The sequence below is a fragment of the Monodon monoceros genome, unplaced genomic scaffold, assembly GCF_005190385.1.
Source record: "Monodon monoceros isolate NGI ecotype Baffin Bay Population unplaced genomic scaffold, NGI_Narwhal_1 Super_Scaffold_22, whole genome shotgun sequence".
NCBI lineage: Eukaryota > Metazoa > Chordata > Mammalia > Artiodactyla > Monodontidae > Monodon > Monodon monoceros.
This window is the reverse complement of record NW_021703779.1, coordinates 21,662,747-21,680,075: the sequence shown is the minus strand read 5'-3', so window position 1 is coordinate 21,680,075 and position 17,329 is coordinate 21,662,747. Positions and strand designations below refer to the sequence as shown.

Genomic DNA, 17,329 nt, shown 5'->3' with positions numbered 1-17,329 from the left:
TCAACCCAACTTAAAGGGTAAAACTTCACAAAAATAACACATCACCCTCCCTTCTCTGCTTGCTTCCCTTGTCCCACTTTCCTAGTATCCAAGAAACCTGACAGGAGATGCTGCCCCAGTTAATCTCTGGTTCTGGGCTGGAAAATAACCTGGGAAGCATAACACATCAATAGTGTCGTGCCCTTATTTTATTTTTTACAAAAAAATGACTATTTAACTGGCCAAGTTCTCAACATGCAATACGTCATAATCCACGGTGGAGACTGCCTCATGGCACGCAGAATTCTGTGGAATAGTTTCATCCACGGAATTGTATGCATAGCACAACCCAACTCCAGCACGATATTACCATAACTCTGCCCAAATAGGTAAACATTTATTTATTCCTTGGCATCTTGCCTCATCACACAGAAAACTTTGGCCAGGCTTCTATGACAGGCTTTTAGGGTGACATCATGAAAAGAAAATAGTTACAGCATAATTTTGACCCAGATGAAAAAAACTACTCTACCACAATAGAGTAACCACTGGAACAGAGAAAAAGATATCAAACTGCCTCCCGACTTCCGCTCCTAGAAAAAAATTAAACAGCTGAATAGGAGCAACCAGTCCAATAAAACTTAGGGTCCACAACTGACCAAAAAAAAACTTCTTTAGCAAACAAAAACAAAAATAAACAAATGGGACCTACTCAAACCTAAAAGCTTTTGCACAGCAAAGGAAACCATAAACAAGATGAAAAGACAACCCTCAGAATGGGAGGAAGTATTTGCAAATGCAGCAACTGACAAAGGATTAATCTCCAAAATTTACAAGCAGCTCATGCAGCTCAATATCAAAAAAACAAACAACCCAATCCAAAAATGGGCAGAAGACCTAAATAGACATTTCTCCAAAGGAGATATACAGATTGCCAACAAACACATGAAAGAATGCTCAACATGATCAATCATTAGAGAAATGCAAATCAAAACTACCATGAGGTATCACCTCACACCGGTCAGAATGGCCGACATCAAAAATTCTACAAACAATAAATGCTGGAGAGGGTGTGGAGAAAAGGGAACCCTCCTGCACTGTTGGTGGGAATGTAAATTGGTGCAGCCACTATGGAGAACAGTATGGAGGTTCCTTAAAAATCTAAAAATAGAACTAGCATATGACTCAGCAATCCCACTCCTGGGCATATATCCAGAAAAGATGAAAACTATAATTCGAAAAGATAAACATATCCCAATGTTCATAGAAGCACCGTTTACGACAGCCAAGGCACAGAAACAACCCAAGGGCCCATTGATAGACAACTGGTTTAAGAAGATGTGGTGTGTGTGTATATATACACACACACACAAATGGAGTGTTACTCAGCCATAGAAAGGAATGAAATATTGCCATTTGCAGCAACATGAATGGACCTAGAGAATATCATACTACGTGAAATAAGTCAGAGAAAGACAAATATTATATGCTACCACTTATATGTGGAATCTACAAAATAACACAAATGAGCCTATATACAAAACAGAAACACACAGACTCACAGATATAGAAAACAAATTTATGGTTACCAAAGGGGATGGGCGGTGGTGGGGGGTATGATAAATTAGGAGGATGGGATTAACAGATACAAACTACTATACATGAAACAGATTAGCAACAAGGACCTACTGTAGAGCACAGGGAACTAGAGCCAATATCCTGTAATAACATATAGTGGAAAAGGATAGATATATATTATATATAACCGAATACTTTGCTGTACACCTGAAACTAACAAGAGTACTGTAAATCAACTATACTTCAATTAAAAAAAAACTTCTTTAACAACATGCACTAAGTATCTTAAAAGCATTTTTTTTTAAGTTACTGATCCAACAGCTGGAGAAAAAACAAGAAAAATAAAAATCAAGCCATTAATAAACCAGCTAAAAAAATACATACCACAGAAGTGTGAGTGAAAGGGAGGCCGTGGGGGTGCTTTATCTAGTGCAAAGCTGTGATGCACCAATGCTGCCACAGCAATAATCTGCCAAGAAAGGAGGAGAAAATCACTTACCAGATACCTACTACGCAGTCTGCATTCTCACCACAACCACCGAGAATAGAAAAAGATACAGATTTTAATCCGTAAGAATACCTTAACTTTTTATTACGGAAGTATTTAAACAAATAAAAAATAGAATAATAAAATGAACTCTCATACGCCGATCACCCAGCTTCAATCATCAACTCATGAACAGCTCTACCCCACATTATTTTGAAGCAAAACGCATACCTATCACTTTATCCAGAAATATGTCAGCAGGTATCCCTAACCAAGGTTTCTCAACCTCGGCGCTATGGACATTTTAGGCCGAATAATTCTTTGCTGTGGGGCTGCCCTGTGCATTGTGGGACGTTTAGCAGCATCCCTGGCTGCCAACAGCACCGCTCCCCACTCCCCAGTCTCCAAGTTGTGACACCAAAAATGTCTCCAGACATGGCCCAAAACCCCTTGAGGGTTAAAATCTCACCAAATTGAGAGCCATTACTTTAAAAGATGAGAAGTTTTTAAAATGCAGTACAATCATCTCAGCTAATTCAACTAACAGTGTTTCCTTAAAATCATTAAACATCCAGGCAGGATTCAAATTCTCATGTTTTCCCAACTATCTCAATTTTATTTACCAAATAAGTCCATACTTTGCAACCGGCTGATATGTTAAACTGTCTAAGTACAACTCTTCCCCATCTATTATTTCTTGCAATTTATTTGTTGAAGAAACTGGGTGGTTTTGCCCCGTAGAGTGCCCCCCCAGTAAAGACTCTGCTGCTCGTATCCCAATAATGTCATTTAACATGTTCTTCTGTTTCTGTACTGCCTGTATATTCATTCATATGTGGATCTGAAGGCTTGATAAAAATCAGATTTTTTGGCAAGAATTCTTTGGAGGTGCTACTGATCACTGGTTATCACATCGGGTCTGGTTATCTCTACTCTAGTGATACTAGCAGCCTCTGAAAATCACTGCCTAGATCCATTATCTCATTAGAGATTGCAAAGTGGTCACATTCAATTTTTCCTTTATTTTATTTATTAGCTGGAAAGCTTCTATGAAGACAAACTTCCCCATATCGATTATTTGGTTACCTGAGATACAATATATGTTCAAAAAAGTCAAGATAAATGCTTGATTCAATCTATTTATTTACCAGTTTTCAAAATAATGAGTTAGTTCCCTAGCTTTCTTCACAGGTGAGCAATGCGGTGCTGTGTTTACAGTATCATTATGAAGTCGTATGTTTCAATCTGTTGCAGTTATACTTATACATGCTCAAATTGTCCCATCTTTGGTGTAGGAAACTCCTCAAGTTTACTCTTGAGTCCTTCTGACATATCTTCAGTAGATTTGAATATCGTCCTTGCTTTCTAGCATAACAAGAAGTTCCAGGCTTATCCTGGACATTTCTTGCCCCAAATCAGCTATTTCTTCACAAAACCCTATCTCCTTTCTGGGGAAATGGTATTTAGAAACCTCACTCTGGGTGCTGGAAGGATTTTTTTTAACTAATTAAATTTTCCCCAAACACTTAACTATTAAATATCTACTATATCAACTATTATTAAAAGATCAAATCACATACAAAAAAAATTGCCAAAAGGCTGTTAAAAAAGATCCCCATCAATGTCAAAGGATTTAGAAGCAAACACAAAGAAGCTCCCATCGAACAAAGAGAGACAATTTAAGCAGCAAAAATAACAAGAATAATTAATGAATGCAACAGATTGAAATATACTAAGTATATATAAAGCCCATGAGTTTATAATGATAGTCCATAAAAGAGGAAGCAAAAATAAGTAACAAGAAAAATAAACAAATCATGTGTCAACAGTGCACATAATGTAGGTCCCCAACGTCCCTCTCAGAAAACTGGTAGCGAAAGAGAAAGAAGTACACATTTATCTCTTCTTTCCTATATAAAGTATTGCAGCATAACCAAATAGTACTGGTTAATGAGGAAAAGTTAATTTTATAGAAAAATTTAACTAATAATCATTCTAATATTTCACATGCTTAACTAATAAACATGGAAAGGACGACGGAATTAGAAGACCATTTTACAACTCCTAATGAAATATCTAATTTAGGCAAAAATTAGATCAGTGGTTCTCAACCAGGAACAATTTTGCCTGCAGTCCCCAGGGGACATTTAGAGATGTCTGAAGGCATTTCTGGTTTTGAGAACTAGGCAGTAGCGGTGATATTTGGCATTGGGTGGAGGCCAGGGATACTGTTAAACATCCCACAATGCACAGGACAGCTCCCACAACAAGTTCATTCAGCCCAAACATCAGTATTGCCGAGGTTAAAAAACTTGAACCTACTAATCAATGATAGCCCCAGTAACAGTGGTTTAACCAGACATTACGTGCCTACTGATACGACCCAACGTGAAATACACTGTACCACCTACATAGTATTTTGGCAAAAAAAAGTTAAACCTGAACCTAATCAATTCGGCAGTGCTAATGAGCAGGGGTGGATACTTTTTTCCGTAAAGGGCCAAAAAGTAAATATTTTAGCCTTTCAGGTCACAGAGTCTCTGTCATGACTACTAACTTTGCTGCTGTGGTACAAAAGCAGCTGTAGATAGTATGTGAACGAACAGACATGCTGTCTTCCAGTGAACTTTATTTACAGAAACAGGTGATGGGCTACATTTGCCCGCAGGCCACAGTTTGCCAACCCCTGGTATACAGGAAGAAATCCAAAGACACGAGGAAGCAAACAAATACAGAAAATGGGTCATTCATTGAGACCACTAACAGTGATTCCTCAATAAGTCAACGTCACTGAAAAAGCTGGAGGGGGTGGGAGGGAGCTGCTCACATTTAAAAGAGATTCAAGAAACAAAAATTAAACACCGTCTGTGGATCTTGTATAAATCCTGACTCAAATAAATCAACTGTTAAAAGACATTTCTTAGGGCTTCCCTGGTGGCGCAGTGGTTGAGAGTCCGCCTGCCGATGCAGGGGACGCGGGTCCATGCCCCGGTCCGGGAGGATCCCACATGCCGCGGAGCGGCTGGGCCCGTGAGCCATGGCCGCTGAGCCTGCCCGTCCGGAGCCTGTGCTCCGCAACGGGAGAGGCCACAACAGTAAGAGGCCCGCGTACCGCAAAAAAAAAAAAAAAAAAGACATTTCTGAGAAATAGAGTCATGTGACTATGGACTAGGTATTTTAGCTGGTATCAAGGAATCACTGTTAATGTTAATGTTAATAGGGGTGATAATAGTATTCTATAAGAAAGTGTGCATGTTTTGAGAGATGCAAACCAAAGTATACAGGGGTAAAATGACACAATGTCTGAGATTAGCTTCAAAATACTTCAGGAGGAAAAAAGAAAAAGGGGGGCGATAAACAAGTGTGACAAAATCTTGCTAAATGGTGAATATGAGTGATGGGTATATAGGAGTTCATTATATTATTCTATGTCCATCTGAAGTTCTCCAAAATAAAAAAATTTAAAAACACAAAGTCCAGCAATTTAAGTCTTTAAATAAAAAAACCCTCCAAACCAGACAAATTCAATTCATTCTTCAAAATGGAGTTTGGCAGTGAATTAGTATTCTTTCCCTTCCAAAAAGAACCACCTCCCCTTACAGAAAAGTTATACAAGTGCAAGAAGTATCTATCGCACCTCTGGCATAGGTACAAAATCTGTCCTATTTCTTTACCTCGTTTTCATGTGTCTTTGCATTCTGCATTGTCTTCATGCTCAAAGACATGACCACAAGTGGAGGAGGACCAACATCCTTAATTACGTTCACCAGGTCCGGTTTCAAGGCCATTGCCTCAACTTTACACCAACTGATTGGCTGATTCAAGAGCTCTGAAAAAGAATAGGAACAACAGATCAATAGCTATTTGCTGAAAAAGAAGTTACTATAATTAAGACATCTGTGATTAACCGAGATTGTCTTCAATCCTACCTTCTACTAAGAATGTCTTATTATAACATCTAACTAAAACTAAACCACGTTATTGGATTGTATGCAAATCTTCGTGTGTGTATACATATGTTCATTTTCCTGGGAAAAAAGTCCACAGCTTTCATCTGACTTTCCAAAAAATCCAAGACCCAAGATAGGTTTGTAAAAGCCACAGCACTGCCTTAGAGGAATTAAAAAAAAACAGTTTTGGGACTTCCCTGGTGGCGCAGTGGTTGAGAATCTGCCTGCCGATGCAGGGGACACGGGTTTGAGCCCTGGTCTGGGAAGATCCCACATGCCGTGGAGCAACTAGGCCCGTGAGCCACAACTACTGAGCCTGCGCGTCTGGAGCCTGTGCTCCGTGTGAGAGGCCCCCGCTTGCCGCAACTAGAGAAAGGCCTCACACAGAAACGAAGACCCAACACAGCCAAAAATAAATAAACCAATGAACCGACAATAAATAAATAAATAAATAATTAAAAAAAAAAAAACGGTTTTAAGAGATTCATGAAGACAAGACAAAGTATCACAAATGCAAGTACTGAAAAACATCAGGTAAGAGACCATACATGCACTATCCACACAGGGCAGTGATGTTTTACTCCTTCAGAAGTCAGCAGTTCACTATGTAGAACAGCTGAGCCACATCAGCCAGGTTGGAAGTCCACGCTGACAGCAACACAATGAAGGATGCACCCAAATGCCCGAGTAGGCTAGCTAAAGCCTCCCTCCCACTAAAATGCTAAGCACCACGGTGAAAGAGTGATTTCAAACGTACTTCCTATACTCACTCAAGGAAAACCTTAAAGAAACTAACATTAAAAAGGAAGTGGTCGCACTGAAATTGAGTCCAATTCTTTAACTTCTAGAAACCGCATCTAACAGCAATTTACTTAGCATTCTGAAAGTAAATTTTCCCTTACGTGGATTTTTTACTTCGAGCCAACAAGGTCCTTTGATCTTTCTGTTCATCAAGAACAGTTCCAAGCTGGATGTGTTGGTCCCAAATACATGAGAAAAAGTTTCTCCTTTCAAATCCTGAGGAAGCTGTGGCATTTCAGCCTGAAAAAGGCAAAGACGAAAAAAAAATCTTTTTTTGTTTAAAACTATTACTTCACATTTTCCAAAGTCTATATTTGAAATAAACAAAAGTCTCTCTATGAACCACCAGGAGAAACCCCTTTGATATATATGAAATGTAATTTGCCACAAATGAAATCCATAACAATTCACAGTAGGAAACAAAAACAATTCACAATGACAAAATAATGCATCTTGATGACACCCATTAGAAGAAAAATGGGCCAAGAAGCTCCCGCAAAAGAAGATTTCTGTCCAGAGCTGTACATGCCTTACTGATAAAGAATAGCCAAATAAGTACAACTCCATTAGAAGAATGAAAGCGAGAGAGCAGGACGTTCGGCTTGCGAGCGGGAACCTCTTAGTCATGCACGGAGAAAGAACGATTTAAAAATGGGTGATGTTGAGAAGGGCAAAAAGATTTTTGTTCAGGAAGTGTGCCCAGTGCCATACTGTGGAAGAGGGAGGCAAGCACAAGACTGGGCCAAATCTCCATGGTCTGTTTGAGTGAAAGACAACTCAGACTTTCAGATTCTCTTACACAGATGCCAACAAGAACAAAGGCATCACCTAGGGAGAGGAGACGCTGATGGGAGTATTTGGAGAATCCCAAGAAGTACATCCCTGGAACAAAAATGTTCTTCGCTGGCATTAAGAAGAAGGGAGAAAGGGCAGACTTGATAGCTTATCTCAAAAAAGCTACTAATGCATAATCGTTGGCCACTGCCTTATTTATTATGAAACAAATGTCTCATGACTTTTTATGTGTACCATATTTAAATTGATCTCATACACTAGAATTCAGATCATGAATGGCTGAGGTAATATTTCTGTCCTGATTTAAATAAGATTGGCTTGTGGCTAAATGAATATAGTCAGCTTTTTGAATTTTGATAGTAATTCTGGTTCAAAAAGTACTATCACTGTTTTCCCCTTCTAAAGAGATGATTAAACTTGAATAAGGAATGTTAAACTTTTCAGCGATACGGTGAATGCCTTCTCAAACCCTATAGGAGATTGGTTTTATATTTAGATTTCTATAACTGGTTATATTAATATATTTAAATACTGAGAAGCTCCCTTAAGTGTCTCATAGACCAGCAAGATTCACCTGTGTTTCAAGTTGTGTCCGTTTGCCTGTTAAGGCAAGGGCTGAAGATATACTGACACATCCACTCTATCTTTTTGGTCTTAACTATGCCAATTTAATTAAAATTCTCCATCTAAAATATTGCGTTTTACTTAATGAAAGGAATTTTAGTGTGGTTTATGTATAGCATCAAATAAAGAATATTTAGTACTTTTCACATTTTATAGATGATCTTTAAGATCAGATGCTTTTAAAATTCACTGTGACAAGATATGTTAGGAAACTTGCTTGTGAATTCTCTACAAAGTCAGACTAAGTTATAATTCAGGATTGTCTTTTAAACAGGTATTCAGAAACAACGGTAGAACTACTGTAGATGTGTGATGGGCAATGGTGCTTTTGCCAACTCAGAAGGGTTAAGGTAGAGGAGCTTTATCATTAGCACAAATTTGTAAATTATCTGATCATAAGGCTTGAAAATTAAAAACAAAGTCACAGATCAAAATAAATAAATAAATAAAAGCAAGGGAGTAGGACTCATTCAAAATGCTTCCATGGAGAAAATTTTTTATGGGAGACAGTGTTTTATTTTTCTTTTCATAAGAAATATTCATGTTCTCAAGTTCTATATATATTGCCATGTGTGCTCTGATGAATACAGCCTAAACAAACCGATAATAAATTCAGTAATTTTCTTACGTTATCTGAGCAAAAAATAATGATACTGGTTATCAGCTTCCTGTTGATGCTTGAAACAGTTGCTGCTTATAGAGCAATTTAAGACCAGGAATAATTACTAGTGCATCAGTTGAATGCTACATACATTCCTCAGATTAGAAATCCACAGCTAAAATTATCAAGTCATAAGCAATGTATTTCATCACAACTTTATTAATAATTTACACATGGCATGCAAGAAATGTTATTTCAAATTCATTTCTAAATAAAAGTTTTGACAATTACAAAAAAAAAAATGCTTCCATGGTACTTTTCATCACCACTGTCAGAGATATTTCTTAAGTTTCCCTTTTCCAACATCATGAGATCAAAACACTAGAACGGAGAGGTAAAGAGAGGTTAAGGTCCAGTTAATTAACATCCTGCAGCAGTGACCTTGTCTGTCAAGGGAGCAGGAGCAGCACTACAGTGACGCTACTGACGCTCTTCTCTCACCTTTCCACTGCTCAGAGGGACACTTCAACAGACTAATGATGTCCAACTCCATCTTGTGGCATTCATTCCACTTGACAAACAGTTGTGCAATTTCAACTTATTTATGTAAAGATGCATACTTGAAAGCAGAGAAAGGCAGTATAACCTATAGTCTACATATTTAAATTCATTTTATTCATTTTAATTATTCATGACTATAAGTTCACTTCAATGAACTGTAAGCTTGAAGAGCCCTGCCAATACTCCTAATTGAAAGCCAGTTGAAATTTCAAAAATAGGAAAATGCCATTTTCAAGCAAAATCCATTCATTTTCTTTGTTTGACTTACCGAGTATCTAACTTCCAAGTACTCCGATTTCTCTGGAACATCAGGTATCTCAAAAGCATAGTTCTTTTCCACTGCCTGGGTAAGTTGGTATTTAAAAATCATTAAGATAAAAAAACTTTTCACAAATTAAATTGACAAGCATTACATACACAACACATGTCTCTGTATTTAATCATTATGGAACACAAAGGTAAATAAAGCCAAAAAAGCACCTTTTCCCCCTCTCAACTGGGACTAAAATAGCCAGTGACAAAATGTTAAAAAGACTTCTTTTGGACACTAGAGAACTTAGAAGTATTTGCATTCAAGAGAGGTAATAAAACATTAAAAATGTTTACAATGTCAGTGCACTAAATTATTTGCTACTCTTTGATACTAAGCAACTCCATCTTGCTAGAAAAATTAATGATAAACATTATAATCATAGCTCACATGTACTGAGTGCTTGCTATGTACCAAGGATTGTTGTAATCACTAATCCTAATTAATTGACTTAACCCTTCCAACAGCTCTTGAAATAAGGCCCCACTTCTCAGGTGAAGAAACAGGCCCAGAGAAGTCACTCAGCACTTGTTCAAGGTCACAGACCAGGAAGTGGTAGGGCTAGGACTTAAAGCACAAGCAGTCTAGCCTGAGCACCTATGCTCTTCACCATTGCACCACATTGCTTCTAGAATTTTAGAGACCTGATCCATCAGCCACAAGTCAAAAAGCTCAAATAGTTCAGATGGTTAGCCTCATCTTCAGCAACTCAATCCTCCCTTTATTGCAATCACTGTTAATATAGCCAGTGTGCTGAGGAACTTACAGCCCCACAACTATGGCCAAAGGCATCAATATCTCACTAAAATGAAGACAACTGATCAATATGTATCACATGAATAGAAGAACTTTGTTCTATCAGAAATTGCATCATAGACCCTGACTTTTAAAGATGTAACCTTCTGACCAAGACAACTTGGCAATAACCAATGTAAACAAGATCAGAACAGTTTCTTCTCCATCTAAGAATAAGAACACAAGCTATGCTTCAAGTACTGGAAGCAATTACTTTGCTAATGTTATCTTTTTATTCAAATTAATGAACGTTATACACAGTTTAAAGAGAAAGAATATTTTTATAAATCTAACATATTGGTTTTACATTGCTATCTATGAAATTTCCATTCAATGAATTATAGCCACACAGAAGGCATTTTGCAAAAAGAAGATATGCAATAACTATTTGCTAAATCAGGAAATTAACAAACAACCAATATATAGACCTGAAAAAATTATCACCAAATACAAACCTTGGACTTGAATTTCATAATCTTATATTTTGCTGCTATTTTCTCATCAAATTCATCATAAACATCCTTCATTGTAACTGGAGTTCCACTTTCTTTCCCTGTATTTAGATCAATTTTCTGCTTTCCCATGGAGAGGGGAGGGGAGGAGAAAAAATATCTGTACATAAGATCTTTTCAACCACCAGAAACCCAAGCCTAAATCAACTTTCATCTTCACATACTTAAACATTTAATAGAATAAGGTGAGTTCAAAGATACAAATGGACCCAAAAATGTACTAAATCCAACACCCAAGTCCTCCCAATGGCATCATAAAAGCCAGAGATAAAGATGATCAATCCTACAAAATGGGAGAATAGTGTTGTAAATCTTGACCAAGACGCTTCACAGTTCAACTGAGATGGGAAACAGCTGGGGTTGAGAGGAGAGTGTGGATGTTAAGTCCTAATAAAAAGAAGGAGCAAATGGAACTGACCTTGTTAAATGGCTGTGGAGGAAATAACAAAACCATGAAAACTGGGCCAAACACCATGTCATATTTTAGAGTCACAAACTCCCAACCCCAATAATTATGGAAATGGGGAGTGGCGGGGGGGAGACAGCATTATGTACTGAAACTCAGGCACTTTTACGCTCTTTCTAACAAGTTGAAAAACAGTGTTTCACTCCACTTCTCCCAATGTCTAATGGAGCTGCTGACAATCAGTGGTCACGAGGCAGGCAATAAGAAAGGTTGTAGATAATCCACAGCCCTGTCAAAGGACAGGGCTGGTGGCAGAAGACAGAATACACTTGGAATTAGAAGCTGTCTACTAAGGTTTACCGTTTCACGGGGAAGGAAGTAGAGCGTTCGCTCAATGTTTTTCACCATGACACAACAGCTCACATGGGTTTGGGCGAATTCGATCCAAACTTTGCCAAATAGAAACACCACACCTACAAGAATAAGGAAAAACCATGAGAAAATAAACATTTCAATTATATCACATTAAAGGGACGATGTAAAAGCTCACTGAATGTGTCCACACGTTTATGCTTTGGTAAGTCATTTCTTACAGCAAATGTATCTGCTGTCCAATCCCAAAAACTAGTTCCTTTACTCAGTACCTATGCCATGACAATATCACACCAGTAAAACCTGTGACCACTGGGAGGACAGGGAACAGAATGATTCTCTAACTTGGTGGAAGCATTTTTCCCTAGAATTAGGGAGACATCCCAGGTAAATAGGGACAAACCTCAGTTATCAGGGAGACATCGCAGGCCTGAGTAGAAACACCTGGATAACTACTGAGACACCCTAGGTCAGTGTAGAAACTGCTGGGGAATTAGACAGACATCCCGGCTCAATGTAGACAGACCTCAAAAACTAGGGAGACATCCTAGATCAGTGTAGGAGGAAAAAAAGGACATTTTCCCTAGAACCAGGATTACCCACATTAAGAGAAACAAAAAAAAGCAACTTATTCTCCAACAAAACTCATATTTAAACCTTTTATGAGAACTCTGAAAATGTAATACTAAACTCCTTTCTAGCTTGTACTTACCAATAAAAATTAACATTCATGTGTAAGGATAACTATGTATGGTATATCAGTATTCTCCTGTATGTAAAATTGTGTTTTGGAAAAACATAATTCATCTCACATCTTATTCCATATAATAGTATGTGTCTCCTAATAGGGCTAAACTATTATCTTCTATTTCACCCTTTCCATCTCACAGACTACTGAAGACATCTGGCTGGGTAGCATTTGTAATGTTCCTCCCTCTCCTATTTCAGTTTAACAAATGGGGTCTAGTAACCAAATCCTTTTGAGATCCCTAAGTAACGTAGACCACAAAGTGGTAAACCAAGCCTTTCTGGACATCAAGCCATTGTTCATGAAACATGGCCATCAAGAAAGGACTCCAGGGCTTCCCTGGTGGTGCAGTGCTTAAGAATCCACCTGCCACCTACTGGAGAACGGACTTGAGGATATGGGGAGGGGGAAGGGTGAGCTTTGACAGGGCGAGAGAGAGTCATGGACATACACACACTAACAAACGTAGTAAGGTAGATAGCTAGGGGGAAGCAGCCGCAAGGCACAGGGATATTAGCTCGGTGCTTTGTGACAGCCTGGAGGGGTGGGATAGGGAGAGTGGGAGGGAGGGAGACGCAAGAGGGAAGACATATGGGAACATACGTATATGTATAACTGATTCACTTTGTTATAAAGCAGAAACTAACACACCATTGTAAAGCAATTATACCCCAATAAAGATGTTTAAAAAAAAAAAAAAAAAAGAATCCACCTGCCAACGCAGGCAACACAAGTTCGAGCCCTGGTCCGGGAAGATCCCACATGCCGCGGAGCAAGTAAGCCTGTGCACAACTACTGAGCCTGCGCTCTAGAGCCCTCGAGCCACAACTACTGAAGCCCGTGTGCCACAACTACTAAAGCCTGCGTGCCTAGAGCCTGTGCTCTGCAACAAAAGAAGCCACCACGATGAGAAGCTCGCGCACCACAACGAAGAGTAGCCGCCATTCACTGCAACTAGAGAAAGCCTGTGCGCAGCAACAAAGACCCAACTGAGCCAATAATTAATTAATTATTTATTTATTTATTTAAAAAAGAAAGGACTCCAGAGGGAATTCCCTGGCAGTCCAGTGGTTAGGACTTCATGCTCTCACTGCTGAGCGCCCGGGTTCAATTCCTGATCCGGGAACTAAAATCCCACGTGGCCAAAAAAAAAGACTCCAGAGATTTGATAGTCAACCTAAGAGATGGTCACTGTGCAAAATCCCAGGCTCCATGAATAATTAGACAGCAGTAATGAACATAGCCGCTCTACAGGGCCACTTGCCTGAGGCACTTAGAAAATTCTGGCACACGCAAAGGCTACTGTTCACAAGGCCAATTACTCCAGTTTCACAAGATAGCTCATCAGTGCTTCCTTCTGTCACTCGTTCTAGTAGAAATAAGACTATCTAAGAATTTTCATTTCTGCAGACGATTAAAATTCTTACAAGAGTTGTGTAATTTTCAGCTGGGGTAAAAGAGGTGTGGGGGGGAGATAGGGGAGAGAGAAGGGAGGACTGTGGGGATGATTAAAAAAGAAAAAAGTCACAGTAGCTCAGAAAATTAAAAGTCATCCTCACAACAGTTAGAGACGAAAAACCAAAATTCCATGCAAAGAAAAATAAAGACCCTAATACTGGATTCAAAGATTCAAATAGCTCATTTTACAGTCAAACTAATATCACATTTCATGCAACACATTTGACACTGTTTATGCCTCATTTGCCACAAAAAGATCATGGTAAACAAAGATTACATTCCCCTTAAAGTTACTAGCTGAAACCAGGTGCAGTCAGGATTATTCAACCTTGAAAAAGTCATAATGAAGACAGGATATCTTCCCATATGCAAAGAGTAAGATTCTTTTCATAATTATGGAGCATTCAGCAACAACTGACTTACTTAGAATCTGTAAGAAAGTGAGAAACAATAACAGGGTCTTTAGGAGTACTTCGTTTTTATTAGCAACATTGATTTCACCAAAGCTCAGTGATCATTACCTGCTATCATGATGAAACTGCTCAACCCTCTGAGATTACAGGACTTTTTTTTTTTGCGGTACGCGGGCCTCTCACTGTTATGGCCTCTCCCGTTGCGGAGCACAGGCTCCGGACGCGCAAGCTCAGCGGCCATGGCTCACGGGCCCAGCCGCTCCGCGGCATGTGCGATCTTCCCGGACCGGGGCACGAACCCATGTCCCCTGCATCGGCAGGCAGACTCTCAACCACTGCGCCACCAGGGAAGCCCAGGACTTTTTTTTTTTTTAAGCCATCTACATCAATCGCAGAGGACACAACTTCAGAAGTACCACAGAACAGCAGAGTGGATTACGAGTGAGAAGCCCTGAACTCTGCCACTGAGGAGCTGACCACTTTATCTTTTGGAGCCCCAGCTTCCTCTGCTTTAAGTGAGTAACTAGAGATGATGGTCTCTGAGGCCTTTTCCAGCAATAGAAACTCCCTTTTACCCTAGCATTTAGAAGACAGACCAGTAACAGACTGGTACCTCTTTCAACTGCAAAATATTTCCCAATAGTGGTTGAAAAGGCTACCCATGACTATGGTCAGTACCAGAATTCAACAATATATACTATAAATCGGTTGCTTTGCAAATATAGCTGTGCTTCAACGTGCTTCAATCTTAACCTACAACATCCAATACTATAGATCAACACTAGTCAACAGAAATTTCTGTGATGACAGAATTCTTCCCTACCTGTGCTATCCATGGATAGGGTAGCTACTAGACACATGTGGCTACTGAGCACTTGAAATGTGACTAGTGGCTGAGAAGCTGAACTTTAAATTTTATCTCATTTTAATTAAACTTAAAGAGTTGCATGTGGCCAGTGGCTAACATAGTAGAGAGCGCAGCTCTAGACCCCTGCCCTGCGAAATGATGCTGTTTTTTACTAAGAGTATCAACCAGTAAGCAATAGACAGAAGTAATAAACTCATTTTCACACAGGAAAGAGAGAGGGTTGTTGTTTCCTAAGGTTCTAATTTTTGGCAACTGACACCAGCAATCTTATGCTTTATATGTGGATTTATGGAAGACCATCCACTTCTGTGTTAGCCATTCATTTTAATCCACAATGCTACAAGGTTTCAAGAGGCAGACTTGGTAATAGCAGCGAATGCAATGCTGATTCTCTGAAACCTTTCATGTGCATCTACAGGACTGTCGCTGTGCAGTTTATTTCAATGAACATTTACTGAACATCTACTATGTACCTGGCATCATCCTAGATGCTGGAAATAAAAGGTCCCAGCCCTCCAGGAGTTTAAAATCTTTGAGGGAAAAGACAACACAGAAGCAGATCTTTTCAAAATAATATGACAAATGCTGCAATGGGTAAGGGTTCGATGGGGGTCACAGAAAGGGCTCTTAGGCCAGTTTGGAGGATTAGGAAATTTGGGGAGACCACACTGGGGCTGAGCCAGGTGAGGTCATTCTAGGCAGACAAATACAGTGAATAAAAGGATATGGTATAAAGAGCAGCAGGTACATACAGCGAACTATTTCTAGGACACAAAAGTCCTACACAGCAGGCAATAGAAGCCTTACTAAGTAACTTGGACTGTAAGTCACAGGCAACAGCCACTGCGGATTTTCTCTAACGAGGAAATGACGTCCTGAGCAATCACTCAGGCTGCAGTGTGTTGGATGACAGCTGAGGGATCAGTTAGGAGGCTGGGTTCAGTAGCAGGAAGGGCTCAAGGGTGGGAGTTGCGAGGAGAGAGAGAAGACAGCTTGTCTAGTTTAGAAGGAGAAAACTAATAAGACTTGGTGAGGGAAGTGAGGAAAGGGGGGACTCAAGGCTGGCTCCCAGGTTTCTGGTTCTCATGGGACCATTAATCAAGTCAGGGAATAAAAGCCAGCCTGGAGCAGATACAGCAAAGCACAGGGAGTGGCACCAGGATGGGCAGGCCCACCACGTCACCCAAGTCCAGTGAGCACCAGCCATGCTGCTGTGCTGGGAGGTCACACGACACACACGTGAAAATGGTGTCCCCTGAAGCTGTACGATGGGGCTGCCCTGGGTTTAATTTGCAAAGCCTCATGAAATCACACTTGCCGGCCCACATTGCACCAGCGAGTTACAAAGCAGGCAAAGAGGCGAGAGGGTCTAACCAGATCATCTTGCCCTAGCTCAGGTAGATGAGATACCACTTCTAAGACTGCTTACATCTTTACCTCAGCAATGAACACATGGCAGTTTGCTACTCAAGCAGCTCCGCAGGAGTTTCAACTCTTTGATAAGCGGAGCATACTAATGCTGCTGCCCCCGCTCTGATGGTTAATACTTGGACTCCAGGAAATCACTTTGAAAATATTCAGTTTGTATCTACCCTTACATCCAGAAACGGATCTGAATAAAGGCAACTGTTTAAGGGTGTATACTGTATTTTTTATGAATCTGACATGCCCTATCCTGCCCAGCCCCATAGTGAAGAAGTGCTCAAAGGAGCACAGAAGGAAACTAGAGAGCCTCCTGGCTCTTTGTGAGTCAGAATTCGTAGTATCAGCTCATTTGGAGGAGGACCTGGGAATTAGCCTGGATCCCTCCTTTCCGTCAACCCCCTACATCCATCCATCCATCCGCCAACGAGTTCATGTCGAAGTACATGTTACAAGCATTCGCTCCTCTCCTCCACAGCCGCCACTAGTGCAAGTAACTAGCACACCTGCTGTAGACGGACTGATCTCCAGAGCTTCCATACTCCCTGACTCCAGCCCCAGGCGCGCGCGCGCGCGCGCACACACGCACGCACGCACACACGCACACACACACACACACACACACACACACACACACACACACACACAC

At 40.0% G+C, this 17,329-nt stretch overlaps 1 protein-coding gene and 1 pseudogene across 2 annotated transcripts in view; one reads left to right on the top strand and one right to left on the bottom strand.

Annotated features, from left to right (window-relative positions):
- The window catches only part of POLA1 (DNA polymerase alpha 1, catalytic subunit), a 311,176-nt gene that overhangs the window by 261,054 nt on the left and 32,793 nt on the right, over window positions 1-17,329 (bottom strand). For both annotated transcript variants that reach the window (XM_029240606.1, XM_029240607.1), the window contains exons 11-16: window positions 11,760-11,872; window positions 10,937-11,053; window positions 9,645-9,719; window positions 6,897-7,035; window positions 5,719-5,873; window positions 1,942-2,026 (exon numbers count right to left, since the gene is read on the bottom strand). In XM_029240606.1, coding sequence (XP_029096439.1) covers window positions 1,942-2,026; window positions 5,719-5,873; window positions 6,897-7,035; window positions 9,645-9,719; window positions 10,937-11,053; window positions 11,760-11,872 — 684 coding nt within the window. The remainder of the gene's footprint in view (window positions 1-1,941; window positions 2,027-5,718; window positions 5,874-6,896; window positions 7,036-9,644; window positions 9,720-10,936; window positions 11,054-11,759; window positions 11,873-17,329) is intronic.
- Window positions 7,447-7,766, top strand: LOC114906073 (annotated as a pseudogene).